A 12,638-nucleotide genomic window follows, 5' to 3' on the forward strand; every position below is an offset into this window, starting at 1 on the left:
TGGGGCGGACTCTGCAATCCTTCCTCAGCAAAAGTTTTAGGGATTTCAAACAAGCAGTTTTGTTTAAGAAAATTGTACAGGACTGTCTTCCATGCAGCACCCTTGTCCCTGCTTCCTTCTCTGCCCCCTTACTAACCATCCACACCTGGTCAATCATAGCAATGCTTAGGGAGGAAGAAATACACACATACATACACGTATACATACATCCATATATGTATACATACATACATATATATACATGTATGTATATATATTTGCCAAGTGGACTGGAGAAATGAAGTGCAACAGCAGAGCCATGGTCAGATTGAAATGGACAGATCCTAAACTGGTGTAAACTGGTGTGGCTGCACTGCCGCCAGTGAAGCTACATTGATTTACATGAGCTGAATGACTGGCCCCAGGGGTTTATTGAATGCATTGCTGCAGAGAGCTGTAGCCTGAAATACATTTCAAAATGTTTAAATACAATTTCATTTTGTATGCTATACTTAATAGTTATCAATACTTTTCAATAGTTTTTCTTTTTGGTTTTATTGCAAAATGACAAAGTCTGAGAGGTAATTGTAACAGACTTCTTTGAAGTCTAGCTGTAATTTATCCAAAGATTTGGAAAGCAACTTTGGAGTAGAGGACAACATCTGGTAAATATGTTTGCCTCCTTATATGAAGCAAAATTAAAACCAGTCAGGGCCAGGAGAGGCTTATACTGGCATTAGAACGGTTGAGAATTATTAGAAAGCATGCATTTTTTTTTCCTGCTGACCACAATATTCCTTGCAAATCATGGCACCATGCCATTTTGATACATAGGTTCTAGATATATGCCACATTTAAAAGACTGTGGCAGGTTTCTTAAAAGGCAGAGTGGGGGAGACTAGCAGTAAAGGATAACATAAGAAAGGCTAGTGTCTTTTTGAAGAAAAGTTGCTGCCAAGTATTTAATTGACAAGAGGCAATATTTTCTCTACATATACAAAATAACAAACAGATGTTGACTCATTTTGATCAACATCCAGATGTTGTGACTCAAGAGGTTAATATTGACCAAGGTGATGCTAGCCATCTCATCAAACAGAAGATCAGATTGATGATATATATATGTATATTTATAGAGAGAAATGTAACAAAGTAATTGTAAACATGAAATACCTTTTTGAAGATTAATGCTTCCTTCTAATACTGCAAATGTGTAATCCTCATTCCAGCAGAAATTTTCTTTTTACCCTCATGAAAAAATGTCTCAGTCTCTAGTGCTGCCTTACAGAGAAGATATAACTTAGAGATTTAATGCCTCAAAACACACATTTCAACAAATATTTATTTCCACATACCAGAGTTTTAACAAGCAGATGTGGATATATAGGTAATCGTATTCATAGAATTAAAATATTTCACATTTAATTTATTTATGAAATTGTCTGTTTAGGAACAAGTAAGGGATTTATTCCTGTTGCTAAATAATATTACCGTGCCACATAGTAGTGCAGTGTGGTTATTAAGGGTCTGTTGGGGCTTCACAGTCAGTCCCCTATTTTCATTGGGTTTTTTAATGTAGTCATTAAAAAAAGTAGTGCTGCAGGCGGAAACTTGGCCTATGAGGGCTTGCTCTAGGAGTTTTACTGCACAAAAGAGGACTGACTCTTTAGCTATGTGAGCATTTAAATAAAGCTTGGTTTATTCTTTCTATGAATTTGATATATTAAAAATAGCTCTTGAAAGTGTTTAGGCAGGAAGTCTATAATATTGAGGACAAGATCACGAAACTTAAAGCGTAAAAATAGAAACACTTTGTTGTGCTTTAACGAGATGATTCATCAGAATAAAATACGGTTTGGGCTACATATTTTGTATCCTTACAAGTCTGAAAATCATTACTGAAAATAAAGAGTAAGGGAGAAAGACAGATGGTTTTGGTTTAATCGTTTTAATTGATAAGCACAAAAAAAAAAAAAAAAAAAAGAAAAGAAAGAAAAAGGCTTACTTGATCCTGGATCATTTTTCCTCCACACCACCACAGCATTATGGACACTCGCAGGACTGCGCAGGATTCGTAACTGGATACAAGTTGATGTATATGAGCACGTGTTGAGCCCCAGCAACAGGAAGTCTGTCAGAGAACTGGGGAGCCCAAATAGGTGCCCTGTTTGGAGGTTTTACACAAGAGGGGCTTGCTGAGCAGCTTTCCGCTATTTCTATGATTGGAATCAGTGCAAAAAATATCACAAAGTTCCAGAATTACATTAACTTCCATGGTCATCAGAGGATCAAAGCAGCTAGGTTCTTTTCAAAATGATCTTTCTGAGGACAAATCCAGGAAACTGTAGAAATCTGTCCTTGTTTAAACATTTGAAAACACAGCATTACACAGAACATGATAAAGGGGAAAAATATGCCCAATAATATAACATCTGGTCCTGTACTGGGGCTTAATGCTACAGCTGTGGAAGCCAACAGGAATTTTGAAGTAGAAGCTATTTACAGCTGGATCAAGTCTTTATTCATCCATAAATACCAGCACATCTTACTACCATATATAAATATTACCAGAAGTAGCTATTTGATCGTTGCATTGGCTCCCTTGTCATTTAGCCCTAACTATTTTATTTTTCTCCCTTCTTCTCTTTTTTTTTTTATCTTTTTCCGTATCTCTAACCTCAAGAGTACATTCCAGGCCGGTTTGGATCTGAGGACTCCTCAGGCTATGCTGCTTTTTCTTTTGATGTCACTCAGAATGAAAATTTGAACATATCAATGTTTGTCCGAACACGCAAATATTCTGGCTTGTTGCTGGCTTTGAGAAACAGTACTTACCTCTACGTAAGAGTCTACTTGGAAGGTGGGAAACTCACAATGTTAGCTCTAAATTCCATGAAGTTATTAGGGAAACACTCCCTGAACGATGGAAACTTTTACTTAATAACATTAAAAATAGAACCAAATAAGATGGAATTGTTCCAGTCCTCCCAATACCTAGGCTTTATTTCTACTCCAGTACTAAACATCCAAAGTAAGGATATTCTTTACATTGGAGGCCTACCAGATAACAAAGAAACTGATAGAAATGGCAGGTATTTCAAAGGCTGCATCCAAGATGTAAGAGTGAATAACCAGCCACTGGAATTCTTCCCCATCACCAATCCACTGAATTCTCTTATCAACCGAACTCTGATCAATGTCACCCAAGGCTGCACTGGTGACAACCTCTGCAAGGTAAGAATGACATTTTTGAGAGCATTTTCACATGTTTATAATGGGGAATTTCTTTTAATTATTTTTATATTCCCATACATTATTTGATGATAATGACATCTTAGGAAAATATGTAAAAATACTAGAAAGAGCAGATTTTGTTGAGTTATGCTATGTATGATGAATGTCAGCAGCAAAATGTTTCGCACAGGGGAGAATTAAAACATTTTAAGGTTGAAATACTGTTTTTCACCAATTATTGAACATGCTGTGCTGTCATAGTACTGGTTTTTATCACTTTCCATCTGAAATAAACAGAATTCTCCTTTGTGCCAAACAGTCCCCCATCCTTAGAGCTGGGAGTCCACCAGCTCGTATTCATACTTAGGTTGTCTCTTCTCTTTCCCCATAGCCCAACCCTTGCCAAAACAGTGGTGTGTGCTATTCAATCTGGGATGACTTCACTTGCACCTGCCCCCCTAACACAGCAGGGAAGGCATGCGAGGAAGTTAAGTGGTGTGAGCTTGGGCCCTGTCCTCATGAAGCACAATGCCAGCTGGTGCACCAAGGATTTGAATGTAGGTACATTTCAGTTATTCCTATCATTTTTGGAGATTAGAAACAATAGAAATTTTCATCAGCATTTCCTTAAAAGTCAATATTCACTGCCTTTAAAGTTCATGCAAATGTTATTTCTGTATTAAAATAATTATGTCAATTGTCAGTAACATTAACAGGAAGAGTCTGCCCTACCAAACCCAGAAATTTTCAACCAGACTCCCTGACACAGACACCGAAGTTTACAGGACCTTTGCTTTTGACTTATTCAACACAACTTGTCGAGGTTGTACAATAGATCAGTACATTGCCAGAGTGTGAGTGTACCCCTCATACTTCCACTGCAAAGAGATAAGAGGATATCCAGTGTGGGATTAACCTTAGGATGTTCTCTATCCTCCTGAAAAGACAACCTACATGACATAGATTGCATCCTTTGATTTTCTTAAATGTTAAATATCTTTGAAGAAAGTCACCTTAATACCAGCAATGCAATTATTCAACTAGTATCTTCATAAGAAGCACCTGCGCACCAAGCAGTCTATTTGAAAATTGATGACCATTAGCTGTCTATTAGATGACCATTAGCTGAACATTAGCCACCCTGCATATCTCTTTCCTTCTCCTTCCCACCCTGGCGTGGAATTTAAAAAACAAGTAAGGATTTTGAAGCAATATTTTTTCTTTTTGCTGTCAAAGAAAGCCCTAACAATGCTGTGAAGGAAGATAAATATACACACAGTCTGATGGAAGCTGCTAGAATGGCTGACTCTTAGGAACGAGAAGGTTGATCAACAAACGAATTCTATCATAGACAATTTGCTGGCAGACCAATATGATGCTATTTTTGTTGAGATTGTTAGAATCTGCATTGCAGCGCTTGTTAAAATTTATAACTGAAATTAAAATAATTGCACCTTCTCTAATAGATGTCTTTAATGATAACATCAAAATACATTCTCTCATAAACTTTACTATTGCATATTACGGTAGAATATAAACACACACAGACAGAGAAGTGAAAAGTATCTGAACTGTTTCCTTTTGCTAAACTCAAGGTCATTGACACTGTTAGATCACTTTCAGATTTTGTGCTGGTTTATGGGCAATAGTAGGCAGTTTCCCTAATAGATATTAAAAAATTCCTGCACTACAGAGCTGTATTTTTAACTAGTTATTTTCTTAGCTACAGCATAGACTTCTTGTTGTTCAACACAGGGTAATGAAAAAAAGGAGTTTTACTGGCCAGTGAGTTCTCTGCCAGCCTGGTGTCTTATGCTGTGGATACCATTTTAAGCTAAGGCAGAAAAAGAGCTGTTTTCCAGGGACTGTGGCTATAGTTCCATCTAGATGGCTACAATTAGCAAGCCTTTTAGGAAACGTGCACTCCAAAAAAAGAGAAAAAGCCAATACAGGAAGCTGATGTGGACAACATCAAGTAGCAGCAAAACTGTATGCCCAGTGTCACAACTGAGAGTAAAAGCACATTTTAGATGGCTTGCTGTGCTCAGGACTTAATAAGAGTTCTACAGGAGTATTTTAGCTTTACGAGACATTTAGCTTTATTTTTAGCTTAAAAAACTCAGCTTTATGAGACGTGTAAAAAATCAGAAATAATTTTGAAAAGCTCTGACTTTCATTATTAGTATGGTTTCCTCTGAGGAAACTTTTCCTGTGAGAAAGATACCACATTTGATGCACCAGGCAACGTAGTTACACCTCTGCTGCCTTAGTATCAGGATATACAGTCAATAATTTCGTACTGGGACTCCCAGGGGTTCTTTTCATCAAGATTTACTGAGCCCAGAGATAGTTTGGGAGCCCACCTTATCTCGGTGCTAGGATCTTGCAAAGCTAAATTTGTGTGAAGTACAGACAGAAGACGTTCCTTCCTCTCCTTTCTCCCTGTCTATAATCCTCATAAATCTCAGAACGTGCAAATTTACAGCCCAGCAAGTTAGTGCATTTTAGTAGAAACCACACTAATGAAAGATGTCAAATAGCTTTGTGAAGATGTCCACAAAACTGCCACAATGTTGCCCATCAATTTTCACTCACAGCAGTGCAAACTGAGTACTCCGCTGCCCTCCCAGTCCCACCAGCACAGGCTCGGTGCCGTCAGTAGGGCTGTGGCAGTGTGCACACAGCAGGAGAAGCTGGCTTTAAACGTGACAGGCGTGACTCTTCTTACATTGATTTTGAAGGGGCTTTTTGCTAACTGACTTCAATTAAATTCATCCTTTTTGCATCAGTGAGAGTAAATTGGGATCCAATCAAATACTTTCTAAAACCTCTTTAGTGCTTTACCTAAGAAGAGAGGAATGGAGAACAAAGGTTCACCCTGTCCAGACCTGCCATGGGGAATAACTAGCTGCCGATACTTAGGGAATGAACAAAAAATGACAAATATATATCTTCTTTTGAAATACCTTCTCAGCCTCAGGTTTGAGTTGTACACAATTATGATCACCTCCTTTTCTTTGTCTAAAGAGGAAAAAGAGAGGTAACGCTAATGTAGAATTGTATCTTTAGAACAATAACTTGAGATGATGCAAAGCAGCACACTTTTGATGTCAATATAGCTGGTACTTGCACTGCCCTGTAATTTCTATAGCCATAAGGGGCAGGCAAGGATAACTGAAACACTGGTGGAATTTGATTGTTTTTCAGCAAACTCAAAAGGTCTTACATGACAGGGAGCATGGGGCACTGAAGAGATATTGTTCCACATGTATTGGTTTAAAGTTGCCCTGGTTTCTCAATTATTATCTTTGCACAGGTCTTGCTAATGCAGTGTTTAGTGGCCGAAGCAGTGCGATATTTTACAGAAGCAACGGAAAAATCAGCAGAGACCTCACCAATATCGTATTTGGCTTTCGAACTAGGGACACTGACGTGATACTGCTGTATGCAGAGAAGGAGCCAGAGTTTGTTACCATCAGTATTCACAACTCCAAATTACTCTTTCAATTGCAAAGCGGCAACAGCTTTTATAAGCTCACCCTTGCTAGTTCACTGCCTGTGAGTGATGGGAAATGGCATCAAGTGATGGTCTCTATGGTAGAGCCCCTGTCCCAGTTCTCTAGATGGCACATTGATATAGATAACAAGAAAGACACTGCAACTAGCACAACTGCTGCAGGAAGCCTCAACTTTTTAAGAGAAGAGACAGACATCTATGTGGCTGACAAGGCTTTTGACAGTCTGGATGGCCTGCGAGGATGTATGAGCACCATAGAAATCAGTGGCATTTATCTCTCATACTTTGAAAATGCTGACATCCCTACTAAAAAACCTCAAGAGGAGCAATTTCTCAAAATATCCGCAAACCCTGCTCTTACTGGCTGTTTGCAGGTAGATGTCTGCAGCTCAGATCCCTGTATGCATGAGGGGATATGTGAAGACTTCTATACTTCCTACCATTGCGTATGTCCCAAAGGATGGACAGGCACCCATTGCGAAGTCAACATCGATGAATGCTCTTCAAACCCCTGCATTCATGGAAACTGCACTGACAGGATCACCTCTTATGAGTGCAGTTGTGAACCTGGTTACACAGGGGTAAATTGTGAAGAGGACATAGACAACTGCCGTGGCCACCAGTGTGCAAATGGGGCCACTTGCGTTGATGGGATTAACGGATATTCTTGCCTGTGTGCTGGTAACTTCACCGGAAAATTTTGCAGGTACTATAAACAAGGCAGATGCATCTGATTTTGTCAGGTCTCTTCTGAAGGGTTGTTACATCACTGATGTCTCCATTTTAAACACAGATGTTATGCATCCATCTATATATTAATCATGGCTGCAGAATTAATGTATAAAGAGTCTGCAGTACAGAAAGCTGTACAGATCAATTAGATGTGGACCGAGGCAGCAGAGAGCTGGCAGCTCAGGCAGAGACTGATGAGGCAAGGAGACAGGGAACAAGGGACAGCTCTGCTGCCCAGCTCTGCTGCAAGTCCACCAGAGCTTGGAGATAGATGTGTTACATCTTTTTTTAGAAAAAAAGATTTTAAGGGTTTTGAATCTCTAAAACTATACTTTATTAGTGTAATAGAGCTCTAGAACTATAAGCAGAGAGATTCAGAGTTGGTGGGTAAAAGAAAATAACAATAGAAGGGTTTGTAAAGAAGTTTTTCTCCCCACCCACAGCATCTTTGCTAGGTGGGTCTTTTCCTCCAAGCTTGCTCTCTCAGCCCAGCAGTCCTGGTGGCTGCAGACACCAAACAGCCCCCTCTTTCCATCACTTCTGAGATTCCTCACATGCCTGTTTCCTGTTCTTCTCAGACACTCTTCTGTAAAGGATGCAGGTTCTTCCCTGGCCTCTCTTTCCTTTAATTGCCCTTCTCTGCACACCATAAAATTCTCCCTTCTGAGCATGTCCCATTGCTCTCAGAGAAGGCAAAATCCTTCTCCTTCCTCCAGAGGACTCCAACAAATCCAGTCTGCTGCAGCTTGAAGGATGTAAACAGATGTCCTGATTTCAGCTGGGATAGAGTTAATTTTCTTCCTAGTAGCTGGTATAGTGCTGTGTTTTGGATTTAGTATGAGAATACTGTTGATAACACACTGATGTTTTAGTTGTTGCTAAGTAATGTTTACACTGGTCAAGGACTTTTCAGCTTCCCATGCTCTGCTGGGTGCACAAGAAGCTGGGAGGGAGCACAGCCAAGATAGTTGATCCAAACTGGCCAAAGGGCTATTCCATACCATATGACATCATGCTCAATATATAAACTGGGGGCAGTTGGCTGGGGCACAGCGAACGCTGCTTGGGGACTGGCTGGGTGTGGGTCGGCGGGTGGTGAGCGGTCGCATCACTTCTTTTTTCCTGGGTTTTGTTGCTCTCTTGCTCTCTTGTTGTTTTCCTTTTCATTACAATTTTTTTTTCCCAATTATTAAACTGTTCTTATCTCAACCCACGAGTTTTCTTACTTTTGCTCTTCCGATTCTCTCCCCCATCCCACCAGGGCAGGGAGGGTGAGCGAGAGGCTGTGTGGTGCTTAATTGCCGACTGGGACTAAACCACAACAGACAATAATTTTCATGCTGCCCAACCAGTCTTTTAGGCTATAATTACACAATTGTCAATTGTTGGTGGCTTTTTTTGAGCAGTGAGTACATCTTGAGATTTGAAGATGCCTTATATTGGCCCAATATGGTCTATCTTGTATGCTAAGTCTCTCTTTTGAACACTTCTACTAAGCTGCCCAGGTATCACATAGAGCTATGTCAGTAATGTAGGTAGAGTGCTGTCCCTTTTTTTTTTTTTTTGCTAAGAAATGAATCATTAACTTGCCAGTGAATATTTGCAAAAGGAAAACCAAATTCAGCAAATTAAAAAGTTAAGCAAAACATGTTTTGTGAGTCTTAAACGTCAGTTCCTGCTGTCTTTCCTTTGGCCGATACCCCAGCCAGTGACAGCATTGCTCTCGCGGTTCAGTTGCTGCCTACCACTAACAGTGAGCACCCCGAGTACCCCAGGCACCAGGTGTGTCAGTGCACACAAATGTGGGGTTTCCTTTCCAAAGAGGAAACCAAGGAGGCACTAAGTAAGTGCAGCCCCTGAAACTGTGTGTTCATTTACAGGTAAAATGTCATGCCTTTCCCATTGGTATTGAATAGTATTTGCCAGCAGGAGCGCTGCTCCCTCTATTTGGAGACTAATAGTACTAGATTCTGCATTCAGATAACAAATTTGCAAGGTAGATCTAAATGTTTTCCACTAAAGCAGTGGACTAGAGTCAAATGAAAAGCTGAGAGAGCACGAGACATCCAGAAACAAGGAAAGTGCAAATAACAACTGCCATTGCCTTCTCATTTATCTAGATACAGAAGATTACCATATACAGTTTGTGGGAATGAAGAGAGAAACCTCACATGTTTCAACTATGGCAACTGCACCAATCTCAGTGGCGAGTTGACGTGTGTGTGCCTGGCGGGATTTGCTGGAGAACGGTGAGATGCTTCGCCCAGCAGATCTTTGTGGAGCAATTCTTCCAAAAGCTGTTCCAGAGGGTCCAGAGGGTAATGGCCACAGGGATTTTGGCCTCCTACAGAAATACAGACAAAGCAGTCGTTTAAGTTCAGCATTTCCTTGCCTGAGTGACTTTGAGGGCCTGAAAGTATAGCAGTTTTACTTAGACAAAAATCACAAATTAATGCAGCAAAATTCAATCCAACATAGCACCGTTAACACCAGTGCAAGATATTATTTCTTAGACAGCATTGTACACTTCTACTTTTTTTGGATTCCATGCCAATTTTATATATGACAAGCTATAATGTTATCTTTCTGTAGGTGGGGACACATAAACACACATACCCTGCTCATACATAAAAATCAGCTACAATATACTGACACATGAATATGCAGAGCTGTTTCATTTTCACATGTATGTGTTGTGAATATACAATCTATTCTTCCACAGGGATGGTGTAAGATGAAATACCTGGTGGTATTGCAGCTTGTTACTTTCTTACTGAATGCTGAAGTACGAAAACAGAATTATTATTTTAAAAAGATGTTAAGAAATACTTTTTACATGTTACGTTTAGTCTGAAACAGAGGGGCTGTCTGAAATTTCACAGTGAAATTTGTATCTCGTAGCATATTGTCGCAATTCACACTTACATTTGATAATTTTCTACAGACGGCTCTGGAGCAGGGAGTCCTGACAGCCTCAGGGTATTAGGTGCTGTAGAAAGGCAGGAAGACATTGTCCCAGTCATAATATAGTCTGAATAGGTAAGGGCACCTTTTTGGATAGTGAGAAAGGAAATACTGTACGTGCTTTTAGTGAGATTAGCATTACATCAGAGTATAATATCCAAAAGTTCAACAGGACAAAGCTATGCTGGCTCTGCAAACATAAAGAATTTTTTCAACAAAAGGTTTTCATTCTCTCAGAAACTTATTAACCCACTGATTTTGTGAAAACAGTACAGTAAGCTATAAAAGATAGACGAAATGAAAGTTTCCACCCACTCAGGGCACAGTGTAGTTGGCAGCCACATCTGCATTGTGCTGTTTAACTCAGCCAGAAGCTCTGTGTACCACCTCACAATATTCAAAAGAAGGTGAAAAAAATCAAATCAAATAAAATATTAAAAAGTAAAAGCATATTCTCAGACCGTTCTTTGGTGTGTATATATCTTGGTACTTCAAGGTAGAAAGAAAGTACTTTTTCCTTCTTCCTTCCCCTGCCAGGCAACTTGCTAACTACAGCTTTGGGAATGAGCCCTCCTTACATCCATCCCACTGGCTGGCAATAAGCTCTATTTTATGGTTCCCATGATTCTCATATTGAACAGCAGCCTTGTACCAAGCGTACTGCACTTTAACTGACTATCACAGCAAGGCATTCTTCTCCAATGTCTAAAACTGACTATTTGCCCTCTTTCTCTCCAGGCTGCCAAACCATAAACCAGTAGTACTTTTGTGCTTGCAGATCTTAGTATACCAAATGAGAAAATTTCACCGCTTCTTCTTTTCAGAATAAATTCAAATATATCAGTTAATAAGAAAATTAAAACCCAAACCCTTTGTATATTTATCTATTAAATTCATAAAGGAGACATTTTCCTTCAAAACAATATTTCATCCCTCAGAAAACTATTGATGCACAGTATAGAGAAAATCGTATCTTTTTATGTCAATCAATTGACTGGGGATCACAAAAAAAAAAAAAAGAACTTAATAGGTGGAAAGGGAAATGTGGAAAGATTACTCTTCATAAAAGGAGACCTAGCTGTCTCTTGAACACAAATTTATCATTGAGTTCAGGCTGTGATTTTTGAAATTACCTAAAGGAGTTCAGGTTGTAAGTTTTCCTGAAATTCAGTTGGATTCAGGTGCCTAATTCCCTGGAAGATTTGGTTGTGGTTTTTTTTATTTGCATACGTAAATTCATAGCTATACAATTTTTATACATTGGGTTAATACTTTAATTTAGCTTTTTGAAGTATATGAATATAATTTACCATTGAAGAAAATTGTTGAAACTTTTTTATAGAGTAACAAAGAAAATCAGCTAAAAGTGTTTAATAAAAGAACAGCTCTTCTCTAATGTAACACTAAAAATTTATTGCATGGTTATGAATATGATGGAACAAAGCAATTGCTTATAGTGCAGAGGGAGTTTCTCACATTCTTCTTCAAGAATAAATCTGCTTTTTTATCTGGAAAAATTAGGATTTACCATTAGCATTATTTGAATAAAAGGGGGCAGGGAATTAAGGGGAAACTTTGTCAGAGCAGCAAATCACCAAATCATTACTAGTTTTCAGACAATCTCACCCTCACCTCACACATTCTTCATTAATGTTCAATTGGTTGCCTTGAGAAATTATGAGAACTCAAACATCCTTTACCATCAGAATTAACTCAAAAACATTTAATGATACATATTTAAGCTTGTAAAGCCCTGTTCTGCACCATTCTTACCATTCTGAGGGCCCATGTCCTCAGAGAGACCATATAAGAGATTCTGCTAAGCATCTACTGGCATTTTGAATTGAGAAAAAAAAGCAGGTGAGCATTCCCAGGGGCACTCAGCTGGGAAAAACACGCATTTGTTTGACTTACTTACATCCAGACTACTGAGAAGGAAAATGTGCCCTTAGCTCCCCATAACAATGAAAATGGATCAGCAAGCTGTCGGCAGGACTTGCGCCAGATCTAGCTCTGAAATCATACACAAACTTTCATTTTACATTGCTAAGCACCATTAACTATGAAATGCTTTACAGAGATGAAATTTCTGGCTTAACTATCTGTGTTTGAAAATAATACAGGAAGTCCAGGATTTGAGTGTAGCTAATCGGGTAGTTAATAAAATCATAAACACGTCTGGAAATATACCACAGATTTCAAATAGAGCATC

At 39.0% G+C, this 12,638-nt stretch overlaps 1 protein-coding gene across 1 annotated transcript in view; it reads left to right on the forward strand.

The window, feature by feature from the left end:
- The window catches only part of CRB1 (crumbs cell polarity complex component 1), a 108,718-nt gene that overhangs the window by 70,873 nt on the left and 25,207 nt on the right, over positions 1-12,638 (forward strand). The window contains exons 8-11 of the mRNA XM_075509154.1: positions 2,663-3,213; positions 3,605-3,770; positions 6,530-7,436; positions 9,583-9,711. Of these exons, the coding sequence (XP_075365269.1) occupies positions 2,663-3,213; positions 3,605-3,770; positions 6,530-7,436; positions 9,583-9,711 (1,753 nt within the window). The remainder of the gene's footprint in view (positions 1-2,662; positions 3,214-3,604; positions 3,771-6,529; positions 7,437-9,582; positions 9,712-12,638) is intronic.

Source organism: Mycteria americana, chromosome 7 (assembly GCF_035582795.1).
Source record: "Mycteria americana isolate JAX WOST 10 ecotype Jacksonville Zoo and Gardens chromosome 7, USCA_MyAme_1.0, whole genome shotgun sequence".
Taxonomy (NCBI): domain Eukaryota; kingdom Metazoa; phylum Chordata; class Aves; order Ciconiiformes; family Ciconiidae; genus Mycteria; species Mycteria americana.